At 45.0% G+C, this 22038-nt stretch overlaps 1 protein-coding gene across 1 annotated transcript in view; it reads right to left on the bottom strand.

Moving 5' to 3' along the window:
- LOC138246921 (extracellular calcium-sensing receptor-like) overlaps window positions 1-22038 on the bottom strand; it is a 580560-nt gene that overhangs the window by 80942 nt on the left and 477580 nt on the right. Inside the window, exon 3 of the mRNA XM_069201668.1 lies at window positions 15828-16045. Within this exon, the coding sequence (XP_069057769.1) occupies window positions 15828-16045 (218 nt within the window). The remainder of the gene's footprint in view (window positions 1-15827; window positions 16046-22038) is intronic.

Genomic DNA, 22038 nt, shown 5'->3' with positions numbered 1-22038 from the left:
TCAGAATAACAGCAAGAGTGTCCCTTTAATGGCATATTTCTCCTCAGTTCACAAGATTATAACAAATTTGCCGATCAAGTTCCTAACTTCCAATTGGTCAATATTTGGTGCACCATTATCTCTGTCCAATAGTCCGTTGATCACCTTACTAGAAATTTCACTTCAGACAGTTCTCATGCTGTTTATTGGCTCCTGTGATTTACGTCTTCATCAGGTAGAATGTCAGGTAAGAAAAGTTACACTTGTCAGTCAGTAGCTCCATTGTCTTGTCCCAGTACAGGCGGCCTTACTCTTGTTGTGAATTACACTGTTGCATTCGGCAAGAATGTCTCCTTGAGCAAGTCGGGTCTCATGAGAAAGAACTTACTACGGTTATACACACATCTCTAGCTTCTGGAATAATACAGTTTGATGTCCTTCACGAAGACAGCATATTGCACGTTAGAAAAACACATTAATATTACACCAGGCAGCTAGGCCCAGACCCTTGCTAACTAAGGCCTAGTGATTAATTTAGCAATCCTTGATACATATAACTCTCAATGCTAATATAAAATCATACATTAGTACATTATTAATTAATTATTAGTCAATTTCATTAATCATCGTATACATTGGAGGCCACTCCCCGTGGGCACATTTCAAACGTGTGCATTAATATTTATTCTACCACGTTTTATGCAGTATCATTTGTACATTACATTGCAAGCTTTTCACGTTAATATTGATTATAAGACTACACTCCAACACCCCTAACTTACGACCTTGTATACGAATTTTCACCAAATATTGCAATCACTTAGCATACTCAGCTGAAGTCTGTCATGACAAATTTCATGCACTTCTGTTAAGGGGAAAAATGTTAAGCGGGTGAAACAGATGTGTGTTTCCAGTTTAGCTGCCTTACGAAATGTTGCTTCCAACTATAGCAAAAAAAAACTTTATGGATTTACATCAAACTTGGCTTGATGATAGAACTTTACTCAGAATGTAGATTGGTTCACTAGTATTTGGGAAAAAGGCTATGAAAATGGTGCTGAGTCGGCTCGAAATGGTTAACACTTTCGTAAATTTCTGCCATTTTCTCCCATCAAGGTTCACCAACTGAGTTTCGAGAACATCCAAAGACATCTGAGGACTAAATTTGACAAATGAAGGGAGCCCATTGGGTGATGGAGCACTCTGAATTTTATGGTTAGCTAGCCAGAAAAGAAACAATTCTTTTGAGGCTGCCATTACAGGATGCGGGGCACGTTCCCTTCATTTAAAATAAAAAAAAACAAGGTCACACAAGAGGGCAAGCTAAACACACCCTGGCCTGCGGGCCACAGTGGAGAGAGTCATAGTGTTGAAAAATTCAGTTGTGAATGATAGTTCATGATATATTTTCAAAGCTGTGGACTTCAGACATCGAAAATGGTGCTGGCAGCCTCAAGATCTAGACCACATACTACCAGTGCCATTTGACTTGTTCCAAGTCCACAACCTCAAAAAATAGGCAGTGGACTTCAGGTACATGTAGGGGCCTGTCTCACATCAAACACGTATGACAACTGTTCTATGAGTTTCTATGCCACTCTTTTATTTATCACAGCAAAATTTACATACTTCATGGCCATCAACTCCCTGAGGACGAAAAAGAAATATCCATTATGGTCCACTCTTCCTGAGACATGTCAGTTTGTTTTCCTGGGACAACATACTTGCAGTTGATAGATTTTGTCTGCTTCTGGAACTAATTATTTCTGATTGAATTCCTTTGAAAGAAGGCAAAGGCAGGTGCCCAAGCGCTAATTCCTTTTAACAGTGTTGTTTTAGCATAAATCCTATCATCCATCACTAGTGTTACAGAAGATAATTTTGTGCCCACCCCTGTCTGTACAGTAGCTGCTTCCTTTCTGGTTCCAAAATTTGGGGCCTTTACCTTCTATCTCAATAGGATGTTGAAACTTCAGGGTGTGATCATTAGCCACCTGTACTTCTCCCAGTGTTCCCCAAAAGCGTCAGTGTCAAGGATTTCTGGTTAGTCCCTTCTTGCCGTCCCCACATTTCATCTACCACTCTCCAATCACATGCATGAGGTCAAGGTTCTTAGGTAGGACTAGAGCTAAGGAATGTCGTGCCTCTTCCTCCCGACGACATTTTGTCAAGCCTCCTGCTCCGATGCTACATCAGGACTCAGAATTTTCGCTGGGCTTATGTTGCCATTCTAATGCTGGTCACCAAACATATCAGTGGCTCTTCTACACTCCTGCTCACTGGAACCACTGCCCCATTATCCTAAATGAGACTACTGGATGTTTGGGTATCAGGGTCGTTCTCAGTGTGGGGGACTAAGTCGAACCCACGGAGAAGGATCCCTGTCACCCTCAATCCGGTTTTGCTCTGGCTAACTAGCAGTGCCTCATCTCTCCCAAAGGGAAGGGATGATTGGGCAGCCGAGCGCATGACTTCTTAGAGCTTCTCAGGGAAGTCGTGGTCACTCAGATCCCAACCAGATCTCTCATACAAAGTGTGGTCTCATATACAAATGACAAAGGCAGTTTAAGTTTTATAGATTGTTTTAATAAAACGACTGCATTTTAGATAATAAGGCGTGAGCCGCAATAACCAGAACCATACAACACAGTAGGATTGAAATAGTAACGAGGAGAGTGAAACATAGAAATAACGCTATCATAGTGTTACCAGGTTACGTTCTCTCTACTAAGTTCTATTTTGAGCACAGCATGTTAAGCTCTACTTTTGCCTTTCAGATTCCCTGGGAGGACATCAACCCTCATACCTGAGCAAAGGCCTGTGATCTGGATCAGCATCTGCAACAGGGCAGTCAGCGTCTAGCTGTGGTTCCCTGGTCGGAATCTCCCTCTTACGTGTATTAGGACTAGGAAGTGTTTTTATAACTAACATGTCGATGTGCTAAGAAACATCCCTACGTAAGAATGTGTATCGTCTACGCCAGAAGACTAAACTCCTACCACGTCTATCGGCAATGTACCAGACTGTATCCTTGACTGAAGCACAGAGTAAGCAAGAATGTATTATTTGAGAACTCCGGTGCTGAAGTAGGCTAAACAGTGTGATAGAAGAAAATAAAACAAGACCGTGAAACTGGTTATTGAAAAATAACAGTGCAAGACGGAATAAAATGCATCTAGGACAAAGTGCACAGAGGCCTAATGCTTTAAGCAAACGTGCAAAGGCTATATTAAAAATGGCTACACTACACTTTCTCCGACATTTCAGACCCTTTCTTTTATTAATTTAACTTCACTTCTTTCCCGGTACTTCTCCTTCAGTGCCACTAAACTCTCTTCCAACTCCTTTTCTTCCACAGCTTGAACTTACTCTTTCTTTCCTCCTACAGTTCCAGAAACAAGTCTTTCATATCTTTCCACTTCCTCTGCCCGCATGGCAAACAGTCCTTCTTTCATGCTGTTGTATTTTATTCTCTCTAAGTGACATCATGTTTACAACATCTTGTTCTGCCCTTTTTTGGAACTCTATAAAATTAAAAGACTTTCCCTCAATAAAAATGTCTCCTTAGGAAGTCCCTGGCACCATTTAGCAATTTAAGGCAGTCTTTCATACTAAACATTTACATATTTCTAGCAAAGAGTGCCAAACTTCATGTGACATTTGCTGACGTCCACAGAGAATTTTGCAGTTCAAAGAGAAATCTTAGATTTTGATTGTCTACCAGGTCAGGTAATCTTCCTCCACATGAAAAATAGCCACATCATTTGCAATATGAAGCACATCCATCATTTTATGCGATGCAGTGTGCTCTAAAATTGAAGATTATGGAACATTCTGAGAACAGAGACTTTCATGGGCCAGCTACACAGAAGAAGGGCAGGGTCTCAGAGATTAAAGGGTATATTTACAAGAAACTGGCGCATGGGTGCTATTGCACCAGATTTCTTGCATTGCTCCTGCCCCACTTAATGACACCATGGGTGATCCGTATTTACAATACTGCACCCCATGGTGGTCCTTAGGACAACAGCGTCAGAATTTTTAATTTACAAGATAGTGCCTAGGAACCTAAAGCGTTAAACTGGGATGTCTGGGCATGTTACACCGGGTTAAATCCAAAAATTCAGGCCAACCGCAATGGAGTGCAGGTTTGAGACAGTCCCAGATAAGTCCAGCTGATGTTTTACAGCAAGGAACGCATCTCTGGTGGTAGTTCGCGGGCACGAGGAGTTGGCCGGGCATTGTGGATGGGTGGGCTGAAGCCTTGCAGTCTTGAGCAGCAGTACTTGTTGTGCAAGGAGACTAACTTGCAGCGGTTCACACTGATTATTCAGGTGAGCTGTACGGTTCCTGTGCAAATTGACATGTTTGCAGTCACAAAGAGCCCAAAAAATTGATTTCAGGAGCCAAAGCCCACTTCCAAGGGGCTCATTACCTGAGAGGCTCCTCTTTAGGGTCAGGAGCTTGTTGAAGGCAGGTCCAGGATCTGTGGGGAGCCTGTTATGTCCCTAAGGCTCAGATAAGGTGGCCAGCAGACTGGTCCTCGGTCCTGGGGTCCTGGGTTCAAGATGGAGGTTGCAGATCCAGTACTTCTTTCCCAGGCAGGAGGGCAGCAGACTGCAGGTCAACACAGCAGCACGGCAGCAGCTCCTTCAAATTATCAGTCCAGCGGAGTGACAGTCATTTCAGCACCACAGCAGTCCTTCTTCCTGATAGAGTTTCCACAGGTCCAGAAGTGTACTCAGTTGATGATTTCTGAGGTCCAGTATGTATACTCAGTTGTGCCTTTGTAGTTGGGTAGACTTCAAAGAGATGCCTTTGAAGTGCACTGAGTCCGTACCATTCCTGCCCTGGCTCCAGATTTACTACAAGAGGCTGAGCAGCCTTTTGTGTGGGGACAGGACACAGTCTATTCAGGTGTAAGTGTTATCTCCTCCCTCTCATCCTGCCCAGGATGGCTCATCAGGCTGTGGATTGTCCATCAGTCACACCTAAGCTCCCTTTCTGTATGGCTGTCTAGAGGGAATGCACAAGCCCAGCTGTTATCCACCCCAGACATGTCTTCAGAGATAGGCAGAAGACACCAAGGGCCAGATGTAGCAAAGGTTTTTACCCATTCTGTGTCTATGGGAAAAAGTGTTCGTACATATGGCCCCAAAAGGCTAAGGAAAGAAAATGCCAACTTTCTGAAAGTGCCATTTTCAGAATTACAGTTTAAAATCCAACTTCACCATAAGTTGTGATTTTAAATTGTGGTTCCAGAGACACCAAACTTGGGTGTTCCCATGTCTTCCCAGTTGGAAATTACACTTATAAAATGTAATGAGCTAATCCTAATGTTTTCCTATGTGAGAGATAGGCCTTGCAGTTGTGAAATATGGATGTAATAGCTTTTTACTACTTGGACATGTACAACTTGTAAAACATGTAAAACTTAGAAGTACATGTCATACTTTTAAAATTCACTGCACCCTGCCCTGGGGCTGTCCAGGGTCTACCTTAGGGACGACCTATATGTTTTAAAAAGGACAGTTTGGGGGTGTGTGGTTTGGCTGGCCCGTAAGATGACCAACACTTTGTGAGGCACCGCAGGCAGGAGCATTAATCCTGAAATTATCTGGACTCAGGGGCCACCTGCTGAGGAATCTAAAGGGAGAAGTGGGCGCCAATCTGTGGGGGTCAACAGGGGTGAAATTCCTGGAGTGGCGGCAGCGACCATGCTGGGATCAGGCCTTGTGGACCTAGTGGAGGCACAGGCCTGGCCGCTTGGATGCGGCCTACTCTGGCGAGTCTCCTGGGTCACTGGTGGAGACCTGGAGTGGTGGTGGTGGTCCCAGCAGCTGACCTTGGCAGGAGGGGATGGGTGAGGCCAGCGGGCCTGGATCCTGGCCGCATGATGGCCTTGTGAGTGCGGGAGCCTGGAGCTGAGGCCTGGGGACAGACACACTGCGGAATCCACATCCACTCCAGAACAGGGAGGAGGGCTGCCATGTGGGCGGGGAGTACTGAGGGCCAAGCCGATCCTATGGTGCCGGTGGAGGAGGCCCTTCAACTTTGACCTGGGATGGAGGCGCCACCCCTGCCGTGCGGTGAGGTGGCTGTAGTATGGGTCACTGCGGCCTGTGGGTGGAGCTCTGCTTCACTGGATTTGTGGCCTGCCGAACCTGGCGGTCGGACTCCGAGGACCTCGGCGGCAATGGTGAAGTGGTGAGGTGAAGTGGAGACAGCAGGAACCCAGGTTCGAGGTGCCCGGCTCGGAAACATGGGGCCTGTTCCGGGTGGGGCTCTTCAGCCTGGTTGGGTGCCTGCTTCTTTCTGGGAGGGCCTGTCCCAGTAGAAGGGGAGCACTGTGGACCCTCAGGGGGGAGCGAGAGGTCTAATGTGTGGACGATGCAAAATACTGATACCGTTAGTGTCTGTCTGTAGGGTGGAGCCCCCATGGGGGGCTGTAGCAGGGCCCCTGCTCTGTCGGGCTCGTGAGCTCTGCATGGAATCAACCCTAGATGACGGGCCTACCCTGTGACGTCTGGGGTGACCAGGCCGACGTGAGGTGATATGGTGACTAGTGAGCTAAGAATTTACACGCCGTGTGACTCAGCTGTGGTCAGTATGAGAGTATAGTGGTTGGGACAGGTACCACTGTGCGTCAAGGTGGTCAGAGGTGGCCCCTGTAGAGGCCCCTTGCAGCAGCTGACACCCAGGTCCGGTTGCCGACTGTGTGGTGGCGGGTGACTTAGGGTCCCCGAAGGAGACAGGCTGAAGATACACGGGTGACATGGGGAAGACAGACCCCAAACAAGCTAAGCTCTTCTTCGTGGGTAAGAGAAAGGCCAGCCATGCGAGCAGGCAGGCAGAAGAGATGAGGGACACAGAGCAGTCTCAGGAGGGCAAGACCCAGTCGACCTCAATAAAAGCTATGTTTATCAAACTCAAGTAAAGCCTGGCAGGCATGGATGCTGAACTAGCCCGCCTCACTGATCATATAGATCGCCTGAAGGATCGGGTGGAAGACCATGACACCCGGTTAGACCAGGTGGAGTCCCGAACCTCAGACTTGGAGGATGGGTGGCACAGGGAAGGGCGAATGCCTTTTCCGGATGGAGTGGGTGCTGAAGAATGAAGATCTTGAGGCCCGCTCACGGAGAAACAACCTCTGCATCCTAGGAATCCCTGAATCAACAGACATGGGCCGCATGGAGGATTACATGGAAACAATGCTAACTGCTCTTTTGTCAGGCAAGCTCTCCCCGGTGTTAGTGGCAGAGCGGGCATATGGAACACTTGGCACAAGGCCACCGCCTGGTACACCGGCCTGCCCCATTATTGAACGTCTGATTAATCATAGAGACAGAGACTGTGTATTACATCTTGCTCGTGACCACAAACCCATTGTTTACAACAATAACACGCTCAGTATTTTCCCGGACTACACCCCGGGTGTACAGGTGGCTCGCAGGGTGTTTCTGCTGGTCAAGCATACCCTGAGTCAAACAGAAGCAAAATACTCCCTAATTTACCCAGCCAAGTTGAGAATCCAGCATAACGGCAAACTGCACTTCTTCACAGACCTGAAGCAGGCCTCTAAGTTTGTAAAAACAGTCCCTAAGAAATTGGATCTGGCTCGAGCACATGAGAATAGAGAACTTAGGGGACAACCTCAGCGACAATGACTAAGTTATAAAGTTCTTGTTGTTTGAGTATCAAAATGAGGTGGAGTCCCGGATTGGAAATGAGCTGAAATTTTTGGATGCCAGGCAACTCCTGGCCCAATCAACTCATCCTGTTGTTGTATTTCCTGCCCACCAACCCAATCTGGGGCGGACCTTACGGCCACACCAATGCCCCGTTTGATGAGTTCACGTGAATAGCTGTGCTTTTGGGGTTGGGGTTGTATATGGCACTGTTTAGGGTGGGGAAGGGTTGTCTGGCCCGTCTGGCGGTCCATGCGGATGGTGGATGTTCCATGAGATGTTGGTTCGTAAGTTTGTACTTGTTCCCTTGAATTCCCTTCCCTTCCTTCCCCTGCACTTGCACTCAATATCAATAGTTGCCGCGCTGGTGATGGTCGCTGTAAGGATGAGATGGAGGCTGACACATTGTGGCTCATGGTAGATTCGCCAAAGTGAGGGACGAGTTTCTGACCTCCTGCAGTGAGAGCCTTTGTGCTCTCTGAGGCCAGAAACAAGCCTGCCCTGGGTGGATATGTTTCACACCTCCCTCCTGCAGGAACTGTAACACCTAGCAGTTAGTGAGCCTCAAAGGCTTAAGCTTTGTGTTACAATGCCCCAGGGCACTCCAGCTAGTGGAGATGCCTGCCCCGGACACAGCCCCCAATTTTGGCAGCAAGTCCGGGGAGATAATGAGAAAAACAAGGAGGCGTCACCCCTTCAGCCAGGTCCACCCCTAAGGTGACCATAGCTGAAGTGACCCCCTCCTTAGAAAATCCTCCATCTTGGTTTAGAGGATTAACCCAATAGGGATAGGGATGTGTCCCCCTCCCCAAAAGGAGGAGGCGCCGAGAGGGTGTAGCCACCCTCAGGAACAGTAGTTATTGGCTACTGCCCTCCAGCCCTAAACACACCCCTAAAACTAGTATTTAGGGGTGACCCTGAACCCAGGATTTTAGATTCCTGACGACCTGAAACAAGAAGAAGGACTGCTCACCTGAAAGCCTCGCAGAGACAACAGAGACGACAACTGACTAGGCCCCAGCCCTACCGGACTGTCTCCAGACTCAAAGAAGCTGCAACAGCGACACATCCAGCGAGACCAGCGACCTCTATTAGCTAAGAGGACTGCCCTGCACACAAAGGACCAAGAAACTCTTGTGGACAGCGGCTCTGTCCAAGCAACAAAGAAGAGACCAACTTTAAAGGGACTCCAGCCTTACTCCCAAAGCCTGAGTCCCCAACACTCTGCACCTGATGACCCCGGCTCGTGTCCAGAAGAACCAACACTTCAGAGAGGACCCCCAGGCGACTCCAACAATGTGGACACCCTGAGACGACCTCCCTGCACCCCCACAGTGACGCCTGCAGAGAGAATCCAGAGGCTCTTCATGACCGCGACTGCCCGGAAGAACCATACGCCTGGAAGAAGCACTGCTTTAGTGCCCTTAGAAGTGGGTGGGACTCTTAGCTGGTGAAGGGTGGTAGTCAGCACAGACCTCCCCCTTGATTGTCCCTTAAAAATTTCCACCCAGAGTTTGGTCAGAGCCCAAGAGAGGAACTGGTCCAGTGCCAATCCTCTCCCAAGGATGCTGAAGGTGCTGCTCCTGCAGTAACTGCGAGTAGGCCCCAGAAGAAAAAGAAAAGAAAACAGTGCAGTAAAGGTGGACAACCTTTAGCTAAGGTTCTAGCAAGCCAAGGAGATTGGGCTCCAGTAGGGGAGAACTCCAAAAGTGGCATTGTGAAAGTCCAACCTGACCAACAAGAAGTCCTGGCTACTCAGGCAACTGTTAAGCATGAGTAGGTGGCTCCTCAGCTAACAGAAGAAATAGTGGAAGAAGGGTGTTTGCTACAAGTTGTGACAACCCCCCACTTTACCACAGCAGACAGGCACCCTGAACCTAAAGAAGCCTGTAACATAGCCCCTTTTAAAATAGCTTATTGCCATTTTTGCCAAAATTGTGTACATTACTGTTTTATTTCAAAGTTCCATAATTACCTATGTCAAGTACCTTACAATGTACGTATTTACTTGAATTCTGAATCTTGTGGCTCTAAAATAAATTAAGAAAATAATATTTTTCTATATAAAAATCTATTGGCCTGGAGTTAAGTCTTTGAGTGTGTTTCCTCATTTAGTGCCTGTGTGTGTACAACAAATGCTTAACACTACCCTCTGATAAGCCTACTGCTCGACCACACTACCACAAAATAGAGCATTAGTATTATCTAATTTTGCCACTATCATCCTCTAAGGGGAACCCTTGGACTCTGTGCACACTATCTCTTACTTTGAGTTAGTACATACAAAGAATTGGCTACTGCCCTCCAGCCCTAAACACACCCCTAAAACTAGTATTTAGGGGTGACCCTGATCCCGGGATTTTAGATTCCGGACGACATGAAACAAGAAGAAGGACTGCTCACCTGAAAGCCTCGCAGAGACAACAGAGACGACAACTGACTAAGCCCCAGCCCTACCGGACTGTCTCCAGACTCAAAGAACCTGCAACAGCGACACATCCAGCGGGACCAGCGACCTCTATTAACTAAGAGGACTGCCCTGCACACAAAGGACCAAGAAACTCTTGTGGACAGCGGCTCTGTCCAAGCAACAAAGAAGAGACCAACTTTAAAGGGACTCCAGCCTTACTCCCAAAGCCTGAGTCCCCAACACTCTGCACCCGATGACCCCGGCTCGTGTCCAGAAGAACCAACACTTCAGAGAGGACCCCCAGGCGACTCCAACAATGTGGACACCCTGAGACGACCTCCCTGCACCCCCCCAGTGACGCCTGCAGAGAGAATCCAGAGGCTCTCCATGACCGCGACTGCCCGGAAGAACCATACACCTGGAAGAAACACTGCTGTAGTGCCCTTAGAAGTGGGCGGGACTCTTTGCTGGAGAAGGGTGGTAGTCAGCACAGACCTACCCCTTGATTGTCCCCTTAAAAATTACCACCCAGAGTTTGGTCAGAGCCCAAGAGAGGAACTGGTCCAGTGGCAGTCCTCTCCCAAGGATGCTTAAGGTGCTGCTCCTGCAGTAACTGCGAGTAGGCCCCAGAAGAAAAAGAAAAGAAAACAGTGCAGGAAAGGTGGACAACCTTTAGCTAAGGTTCTAGCAAGCCAATGAGATTGGGCTCCAGTAGGGGAGAACTCCAAAAGTGGCATTGTTAAAGTCCAACCTGACCAACAAGAAGTCCTGGCTACTCATGCAACTGTTAAGCATGAGTAGGTGGCTCCCCAGCTAACAGAAGAAATAGTGGAAGAAGGGTGTTTGCTACAAGTTGTGACAACCCCCCACTTTACCACAGCAGACAGGCACCTTGAACCTAAAGAAGCCTGTAACATAGCCACTTTTAAAATAGCTTATTGCCATTTTTGCCAAAATTGTGTACATTACTGTTTTATTTCAAAGTTCCATACTTACCTATGTCAAGTACCTTACAATATACGTATTTACCTTAATTCTGAATCTTGTGGCTCTAAAGTAAATTAAGAAAATAATATTTTTCTATATAAAAACCTATTGGCCTGGAGTTAAGTCTTTGAGTGTGTTTTCTCATTTAGTGCCTGTGTGTGTACAACAAATGCTTAACACTACCCTCTGATAAGCCTACTGCTCGACCACACTACCACAAAATAGAGCATTAGTATTATCTAATTTTGCCACTATCATCCTCTAAGGGGAACCCTTGGACTCTGTGCACACTATCTCTTACTTTGAGGTAGTACATACAAAGCCAACTTCCTACACCCCACATCTCTCAGACTACCCGTACGCTGGGCATCTCAACCAGTTCTCTACTTGGGAATCTGGCTTAGCAGAGGGGTGGAGGAGCTCTGTTCTGAAAATTATGGAAGGGCAATTATGTGGCTGGAAGAGAAAGTCACAGCCTGGGGCTCTCTTCTGCTCTCTCTGACGGGCCGAATAGCATTGCCAATATGGTATTCTTGTAATTTTTTTTATATTTTTTCATCATTATCCCCCTCACTCTTACAGCTTACTTCCTAAAGCGGCTCTGATTGCTTCTTATATTGCTGGTCTGGGCCGGTAAGCAGCCCAGAATCTCATGAGAAATGCTAACTCAACCCTTTGAAAGAGGGGAACTGGCGGCCCTGGATCTGGAATTCTACAATTGTGCCCAAGCACATTATGCGTATTTCTGGATCCACCCCATTAGATACCTACCGCACCTGGCTCTGGAACATGACTCTATATGGCCACATAAGCTTTCAGGCGCTATATACCATCATCCAAAGCAGATTAGGGCTAGCATTGATACGGTGGCATGCACAGTGTGGGCCTGGTGAGCGCTCTTTCGCCGCACTGGGGCTTTGGTCCATCCGCTCTATTATTAGGCTGACAGACCTTAGTTTTTCTGACAGTGTTGCCACTGCTGGCTCTACTGTTAGAATGATTACTCTGGTGAGTCGACAAATATATAGGAAAAACCTAGTGTTCTCGAACAGAAAGCAATGAATCGTGCAAGAAAGCTTGGAGGGTCATTAGTTTTTTCATTTTTCATAAACAAACTCCTGCTTTTGGAGTTTCCATTTGGCTTATTTACTGAGTGGTAATGACATACCCACAATGGGGAATAAGAATGCTAAAGTACTGATTTCCTCAGGTTTGGTCTCTAAAACAAATCCAATAATACTGCAAGTGGTGTTGTTTCATGTGTTAATACTGTTGGCCATCTAATATCCAGTTGAGTGAAAAAAAAGTTTCCAAATCATCTTAAGACCCATCTTGTATTTTGAACCTAAGAAGTTGTTATTGATTTTACCATTTTCCTACATCATGCCCATCATCTATATTGTCATACGCCATTCATCGTAAAATATTTTGCATCCCAACCCTTATTCTAACAAAGCTTCTTCCACGTGTTTTTGGTCTGGCACTAGCCAGGTCCTTTGGAATGCACTAACATTATACATAGTATACACCACTGGTTCCCAACCTGTGGTGCGGGGATGGCTGGTGGTCCGCGAAGACTCCTCAGGTGGTCCGCGACTGCTTAGAAAATAAAACAATTTTAACAGATTGGGTCCCCAGCTTTCAGTAATGACTTAGTGGGGGGGTCACAAGACTCCAATAATGATTCAGTGGGGGTCCCCGGGTTCAAGTGATCATAAAATGGGGTTCCACAGAAGTCAAAAAGTTGGGAACCACTGGTATACACTAATTTAATCGGAGCTTTCAGCGAGCCCTCTCCATCCACTGGTCTGTTATTGTATGACTCACATTTTCTCTCCCCCCACTATACTGTGTACAGCGTGGGTCTGCCCGCTTCATGTACTGGCTAACTTCAATATGGGTGGCAACATTTTGCTCTTTCACAGGAACCTTATCCGCACACAATGTAGGTTTCTTTATTTCCAGCGACTATTAGAGCAATGCGTCCTTTTGAACTCCAAAATAAATGTTTGTTTTTAACCATTTTATATTGGGAAGGGCCTGTAGATCCCCAAAAATATAGTTGCACAACAACCAGGACAAAACAAAATAGCTAAAGCCAAAAGGCTGGCAGCAACTCCGAGCCTGTTAGGGTTATGAATCCTTTTTATTACTCTATAGTCTGCAGTTAATATATTATTTCTTTTTTTGCAGCTTTATTAATTTGTGTTGCTTTAATGCATATTTTTAAAAATTTAGGTGCATATTTATACTCCGTTTGCGCCGGAATTGCGTTGTTTTTTTTGACGCAATTTCGACGCAAAACTAACTCCATATTTATACTTTGGCGTTAGACGCGTCTAGCGCCAAAGTCCATGGAGTTAGCGTCATTTTTTAGCGTGGACACCTACTTTGCGTTAATTATATGAAAGGTAGGCGTTCCCGTCTAAAAAATCGACTCCGAGGCATGTGCGTCGGATTTATACTCCCAGGCAAAATTCACGCCCGGGAGTGGGCGGGTAAAAAAAAATGACGTACGGCCGCTTTTGCGCCGTTTTTTAGCGCCTGCAAAAGGCAGGCGTTAAGGGACCCGTGGGCTCTGAAGGAGCCCAGAGGTGCCCTCCCATGCCCCCAGGGACACCCCCTGTCACCCTTGCCCACCCCAGGAGGACACCCAAGGCTGGAGGGACCCATCCCAGGGACATTAAGGTAAGTTCAGGTAAGTCATTTTTTTTATTTTTTTTTGTGGCATAGGGGGGCCTGATTTGTGCCCCCCTACATGCCACTATGCCCAATGACCATGCCCAGGGGACAGAAGTCCCCTGGGCATGGCCATTGGGCAAGGGGGCATGACTCCTGTCTTTGCTAAGACAGGAGTCATTTCTATGGGGGTTGGGAGTCGAAAAAAATGGCGCAAATCGGGTTGAGGCGAAAAAATTGCCTCAACCTGACTTGCCCCATTTCTTGACACCCAAGCCCCATATCCCCCTACGCCGGCGCTGCCTGGTGTACGTCGTTTTTTTACACGCACACCAGGCAGCGCCGGCGGCTAACGCCGGCTAACGTCATTGATTAAATACGGCGCCCGCATGGCGCTTCAGAATGGCGTTAGCCGGCGCTAATATTTTTGACGCAAAACTGCGTTAGCGCAGTTTTGCGTCAAAAAGTATAAATATGGCCCTTAAGACGTGAGGCATTGCGCTAGTTTGTGTGGGCCAATACTTTGCCTGCTCTACAAAAGACCTATCAAAGCTTAATTCAGGTTTTAATTTGGTTGAAAGAGTCTCTAAATCCCCACCAAGTTTTAGCAGCGGGTAGAAAGAATGATCACAACCAAACTAAAGTGTGGAGCTAAAGCAGGCATACCTTAGGCAGACAAAGAAGAGCTTGCTATAAGCCATATTTTCATCATAAACCTTCGCCATGCAAATAATTTGCATTTAGATCGATTCTGTGTTGGTATATCTTACGAGGGTATCTCAAAATTCAGTGTTAGAGACTGCTGGTCTATAGTAATGTGACTTTGTAACATTTCATGTTCATGCTAACCACACAGCATCTGAATCAAAAAGCTTTTTCCTGTAGGTAGGTGTGACTAGCTCCTGGAAATTCAGAATTTAGGTAGAATAAAAGCAAATTTACTAACAAACAAATCTTTGTGAATTGGGTACTTTTATAGAGTCATCTTAGTGCACTAGAAATGTAAACAACCAATGTTAATAATTTCAGACACAATACCACATCATTAAACATTTTTTAGACACAACCTCTGATAACCACCCTTCTGCCTTTATTCCAATAACAATATACTGTATCCAGTGGCACAACTAAGGAACCCGCAGCACCCGCGGTGCAGGGGGCCTCCAAGCCCCAGGGGCCACCCTCAGCAACAGCACCTGGCCTGAGTCCGGAGGGGGGCCGCCTTCATGTTCTTGGCAGAGGGGCTCCCTCCAGTTTCGTTACACCACCGATTGTATCAACAATAATTGTTTTCATATATGGCACAAGCATATTGCATTTTCACAGTTTTGGTGGTATAGAATAAAGTGTCATATGTGTGAATATCTAGTTGCAAAATACTGGTCGCAAACTGCAACCAGTATGTTTGCAACAAGTAAAGAATGTTAAAACTGATCTAAGTACTAATAGACTGGTTCTTAAAAATCAGAGTCATACCGGTTTGAAATCCAACCTACCTCATGAACATTAATGAGGTAGGCCACAAATTATGACTCACTGTGATTGGAGGAAATCACAAGGATGGTGACCTGCTGATGTCAGTAGAATACTGTGTCTTTGATTGTTTTTTAAAGTAGATTTTTTATTACGATTTCAGTCCTTTTCCTTAGAGAAAATGAAAAAGTATTGAAAAATAAAAGTTTGTGTTTTTCTACATGATCAATAGTTTTCACTGGTCCCATTGACCACACCTATTCGCAAACATTCACAAAGCGGAAGGTGTTGCAAGTGTGTTACCACTTTTTTTTTAGTTGTTAGAATATCAATGTTTTGCAATGATTTCAGTTGAAAAACATTGATTCATGAGGTACCGATTTGGTATTTGGAAGTAATGCCTACAACACACCTCAACAGACACTGCATTGGTATCCATTAAAAGTCAGAAGAACCTTTTCTGACTCCTAAAACGGGATTAGCACATATGAAAATAAATTTTAATGGCTACAAATACATAATTGACATGTTTGTGATCATTATAATGCTTTGTTCATGTGGCCCAGAGTTTTGTGTCGGGAAAATTGTTTTCTCTTACCGCATGAAACTCTCTGCCCCATTCAATGGCGCTGCCGTTGATGATAAGCTTCTGTCCTTTTGGTGCATTAGCCTCATAGGTGCCCACTTTCAGAAACCTGCTAGTGTCCTTTGAAGTAATCTGCCAATTGATAAAATCCATCATTGGTGGAGCATCTCCATTTTTATCAAAAAACACCTCTTTGCCAGCTGAGTTCATTGTCCGGACATTCTTCAAGTAGTGCAGAAGCTGGAAGGAAAGGTTGACTCATCACTGCAATCATATGGCAAGGCTAGATACTATGCATTACTGCTCTCCATGCAAAAGTCACAGCAAGCGAATCATGTTCCAGAAACTATGGGCCTCATTTAAATGGGCATTGCTCCACCAGAATGTCACTTTTGCCAACGTTCCATTGGTGCAATGCACTGCTCCTTATTTACAAAGCAGAGTTAAGCCACTTTTCTTTGGATTAACACCACATTGTAAATACTGCCCTATTATATGCACCACTTTGCGTGAAAGGGACCTGCAATGGGTGTTGCTGTAGGCGTTCCAACACACCACTCATTGCATTTTGATGCTGCCCCAAATTTACGAGAAATCCTAAACCTTAGTCAGTGCCAAAAACTAACACCACCCTAAGGATGGCATTAGAGTGTCACAACGAGGAGAAATACTTTTATTTCTCCTCGTTTTTGCTTTTTCTTTGTAAGAACAAAACACCATTAATGCTTTTTTATATGCAGGAAGGTGTCCTTTTCTGCACATAAACAATCATTAAATAATGCCAATTTGTGACTTCTATGTGTGCTGCATTCTGCAAATTAAATCGCCATTATTGATGGTTTATGTGGAGGAGGGACACCTTCCTGCACATAAACAATCATTCCCTGCAACGCAGGTGCCCTTGCACTATGGTGCAAGGGTGCCTGCGTTGGTGCTAGGCAGCTAATTTTAGCTCCAGCACTAGGCAAAACACAGGGATGTGCTGTATTATAGTAAATACAGTGCATCCTTGCATTTCTGTAATGATACAGTAATGCAAAATTAGCCGCTGTGCTGCACCACTTCTTTGTAAATGAGGTCCTTTGTTTCCAAGTAAATAGTGAGTAAGTAAGTGAATAAAAAAAACAACACCTACATTTATTAACTATCTTTCCTGTGTATTAATCAATGCAAAGGCTTGTTTATAGGCAGGTATAAACAGTGTATGGCTGTATTCCAGTGCCCCACGTGCCCAAATGCATGTGAATCTGGTGCAGTGACTTTTATTTTCATACCTGTTGGAATCCTAATTTAGTGCATCCTCAGAGGTCTATGCCTGTCCCTGAAAAGACAAAGTCCAGGACTTGTCTCGTCAACCTACAGGAGCAAAAAGCATTCCCTCATATCTGACAGAGGATTACTGTCCGTGCCCTAGGTGGAACACATAAAGTGGTGATTCATAATCTGACCAGACCATTTTATCTGTGTTAGTGAGAGTGTGGCATACAGCCCTCGCTTGTGTAAGGTTCTGTTATTATATATCCCTCAGAATATTTCACTGACATCACACATGTATGTACTTGTGAGCCTGTTATATGTGCGTGATTGTAGGATGTTTTATGCGTGACTCTGAGTTTTGAAACCTGTGGCATCCATTTTCAATGCTCCTGGTTTAGTATGATAGAAGATGCAGGTCGAGGACAGCTTTCCCAGAGAGTAAAAGTGTATTACATTCATTCCTGTTGCTGGAGTGGAGATCCAGACACTGAAAAGAGGAGAATTGAGAAAGGGCTACTGTTACAAATTCCATGAAAAGTTTGTTAGCAAGGTTCTCCTGATTAGTTCTTCCTGATTACCGCCATCTGGTAGATAGGAAGGATGAAGGGTGGGACTGAAGTTTCTGTGGCTCAAGGTGAGAAAGTTTCTAGGTTCTGAAACTTGAGACAGTGGATCGGCATCCCCTGTGCAGAACAATATGTATAAAGGTGGGATTCAAACCAGTTCTAAGTTTTTCATGATCAAGGAATGGAATGTTCCTTGAGTAATCAAAGAGCTGTTCCATAGTCTGGGCTGGTTTCTGCCTAAGAGCAAGTCTCCCAGAGGTGAAAGGAGATCACCTGAAGCCTACACTTTTTGATGGAGGATCTGATGATCTGCCTGGTGCCTAGAAGTCTGAATGCCTGTTGAGGAAGGAAAATAGTGTGCTGGCATTCCAAAAGGAGTGACTGTTAAGAAAGAGAAGCCCAGAGTGTTCCCTGTGTGTGGGGTACCCGGGGAAAGTAGACACTGACAGACAGCAAAACAGGAGTAATCCTATTGTGAGTTCCTGAGCAGTCCTTATCCAAGAAGTGACCCAAAGACTGGACCTAGCCATGCTATGTCATACTGCCATATAACTATCTACCATGACTGAATCATGCGGCACAGCTGCCTGATTACTATTACTGTCTGATCTGCTTGTAAGACCTTCATCATCAAGTATGTGGGGGTCTATACACAGCACCATCAGCTGACAGTGTGCCTAGCTGTCAGTCATCACCATCTGGGTGTCTGACTCTACTGCATTGCTGTATTGTATCAAAGCTTTATATGTGACTGAAACCACTGTATGTCGAATATCACTGTGGGAGACTCCTGTCTGTGTTACAAAGCTTTAACAACACAAAAGGATGATGGACAGAGTGCACTGTGAGCAAAAGAACAATGGATTAAACCAAGGTCTGTGACTGGGAGGGAGTGTTTGAAAGGTTGTATTGCTAAAGTTGCCCTAAGTACGAAGTGTATGCCCAGACATGGGCCCCATGCTGACTGTGCCACTGGTGTCAAGCTAGCCTGTCTGATGAAGGGAAATACCTTGGAACTGGTCCCAGGATGCTGGTTCCAGTCCATGGAGGCCCTTGGCTGGCAGTTCAGGCTGAACAGTTCCCATGGGGAACAGAGTCAAGATTGATTTGCATATGGTTTGGTCTAAACTGGGGTGGCATGGTGAGAAAAAGAAATATAGATTAAACCCAGATCTGTGACTTGGGGTGAGGTTTTGAATAAATGTCAGCACTCCGCCCATCATCCTTTTGTGTTGCCTGTGTTACATACCTGTCTTTATGTCTCACATCAGTGTCTCATAACGTTACTGTAACAGAGTGTTTTATTAATTTGAAAATAATGTTTATTATCTGAGTTAGCCTAACTGGGCTGCATAACTAATTTACAGAAGACTGCCACTCCAGTCTTCTGCCCGTCGGCCCTATTTAAGAGTTTCCCACTGGTCCGGCAGGCGGAAACAGCATGTTAGTCTAGTGGGAAATAGGGCATTAACATTGACGCAGGCCTATAATTGAGCCAGCAGCAATGTGGTGATGCGTGGAATGCGACAGCACCAGTTGCGCTTTTCATTGCCCGTAATTCAGGCAGTGAACGGCACAACTGGGCTGTCCATGGGGGCCCCTGCACTGCCCATGTCAAATGCATGGGCAGTGCAGAGGCCCCCACACGGCCCCCAACACCCTCTTTCTACCAGTCTTTGCGTGGAAGTCCGACCACCAAGCAAAGCCTGGCAGAAACGGGACTTGTAATCCTGGCGGATTAAGACCGCCAGCACCTCCATGTGGTTGGCTGGCAGAAACCCTAGCGCTTCCGACGGTCAGACTGTGGCAGCTGGACTTCCCCTGCCCGCGGCTGTCCGATCGCCACCATGAGTCTGGTGGCCCATGGACCACGAGACTCGTAATGAGCACCTCTGTGTTGGATTGTTATCAGATACTTTCCTTAGACTTTACTAAGACGTCTACCAAGAATGGCCCCAAGTGAAACTGTTCTTTGGTGTTTGATCTATCACAATTGGCATATTTCTTATATATTATTGGTGCTTTTTTTAATATGACTAACTAGTTACTTTTTGCCTTCTGTAATCATTCTTAATTTTGAAAAAAACTTTATTGTTGACTTTGAATCTAGTCCTATGAAGGTTTGCTTTGTTATGCACTAGAGCAGTGGTGGCTGGTAACATATAAAAGTGGTGGGGCATAAAAGCTTGGAATCATTTTTATATAGTGTACAAAGCGGAAAAGCTCAATGGACAAAACTAGGGCTCAGGGGATGGGTGTGGGGATCTTCGCCCACGAAAAACTTGAAAAAGTTTGGCATTTTAAAGCAATATTTTAATAAAGAATTTAGTGAGAAAGCACAAAGGATTATAACACAATTGTGAACATGTAGTCTTGAAATATTTATACTAATTAAAAACTGCCCAATATCTTACTGCATTAATATGTTCAATAGTTACTATAGTGTGCAAATTGTTTAGTATGACATCTTCAGGCCCTCTAAAGTGCCCTGTCTCTTGCACTGAGAGGGGCATTGGCTTTGGATGAAAATGCTCTAAGCAGGCTTGTGGAAGCACCCACAGCTGCTGGTTGCAACAAGTCATATAGAAATATGTGCTATATGGGCCTTAAGTGGGGTGAAAAAAGTAGAGGATCGCTAAAAAAGGGTGTGACTTCAACATGTAATTACATTTCTGTGCTTCATATAGTGTGTCACCCGACTGGTAATTTGGTTTCTCTTTGAGCTTCCTATTTTTGCATCCCAATACATAACACAAAAAATGACAGAAACCTAAAACTTGCCAGGACTATTGGTTTTATCAATGGCTGTCAGCTGTTTAAGATAAATGAGTAAGAACAATGATTTTGTTGGAAATAATCAATAATAAAAAAGTTTCAATTTTGAAATTGTGAGACCATTAATCAAATATTTTTGCAGTCTGTGAAAGGAGTATTGGTCTTCAGTTGTGGGTACTTTATGCTAGACAAACATGCCTTTTTTTCATCACATCTCATCCATCTGCATATCTAAAACCTTATTTCTATTCACTTCAGCACCCTCTTTAATTTCTCACTCTTGAATGTACTTCCTCACTTCCCCTTCAATTCACCAATCTCAAATATTCATTGCACTCACTCACATCTAAGAGCTTTATTTTCTTTTACTTTTGCCTTTCCAATATTTTGACAACTGTGTACCTCTTCACACACACCTACATAGAATTTCAATTGCAACTGGACTATGTGACCATTGCTCACAGTGAGAGGCACTTTGAGAAATCCTCACTGCCATCAGGCTCAACACCTTAGCTCCCAATTGCGTCCCATTATTTACACCTGACAAAACTCTGTTCAAAGTAAGCACTGTATAAGAGTAAAAGGATGCACAAAAAACACAGAAACACAAAATAATGGAAATAGCCAGGACTCATAGGGAGTGCAAAACCAAACAAAACATGAAATATTAACAGGAACAAAATCGCGGACATGAATACCTTAATATTTTTAGAATTCATTGTTCAGTATTAATTTTAAGGGTATTTTGGAATTCATGTTAAGGGCATGAATTCAGGGCCTGAAAGGGTGCATTTAAATGTTTTTTCAATGACAAATGACAGAGCCAGATCCCTAGAATTAGAAAAATGCAAACATGCTACAGCACCTAAATATCTTTAAAATCAAAACATGTCAAGGGTGGGCTAAAACATTCTAGACCCATTGTTCTGATCAATTAAAAAAATCTAGATCTTAATAAGCACCAAATATGCATGCCATATTCCAAGCATGCATATTCATAGCATTTAATGTTTTTTTACATCTTTCTAGTATTCCACAAATCAGGACACTATGGCCCTCGTTACAACCCTGGCAGTAAATGCCGCCTACCTTCGTGCTGATGACCGCCAACATACCGTGACCGGGGCGGTAATCCTTCACGAGTATTATGACTCACACATAGAATACCGCCACAATACAGACACCCACACAAGTCTGCCAGACCAAAGGTCAGTGTTGAAATGGCGATAGCAAAACCCACACCATTACGCCAACAGGAACACACCCACAGTATCACGACCCGCTCAAAATACACACACACATACAAGACTACACCACATTGGGCAATTCAAAATACACACACCTGACACACACACCACGCCCACACACCCACACCACTATAAAACACACACCCACAATACCCACAACCCCTTTCAACGAAAAGAAATATAACTGAGAGAGACAAACCAGGAGCACCCACTCAATCAGAGGCACAGAACACCATCACCCATACACCATTCACGCACATCACAGCATACACAACAACACATCACCCCACACATCATCCCACACATCCTCACACATCTCACTCACACCACATCCATGGCACCCCAAAGACACCCCAGGTTTTCTGAGGAGGAGCTAAGGGTCATGGTG

This window comes from Pleurodeles waltl, chromosome 7 (assembly GCF_031143425.1).
Source record: "Pleurodeles waltl isolate 20211129_DDA chromosome 7, aPleWal1.hap1.20221129, whole genome shotgun sequence".
Lineage (NCBI taxonomy): Eukaryota > Metazoa > Chordata > Amphibia > Caudata > Salamandridae > Pleurodeles > Pleurodeles waltl.
This window is presented reverse-complemented; position numbering and strand designations above follow the sequence as displayed.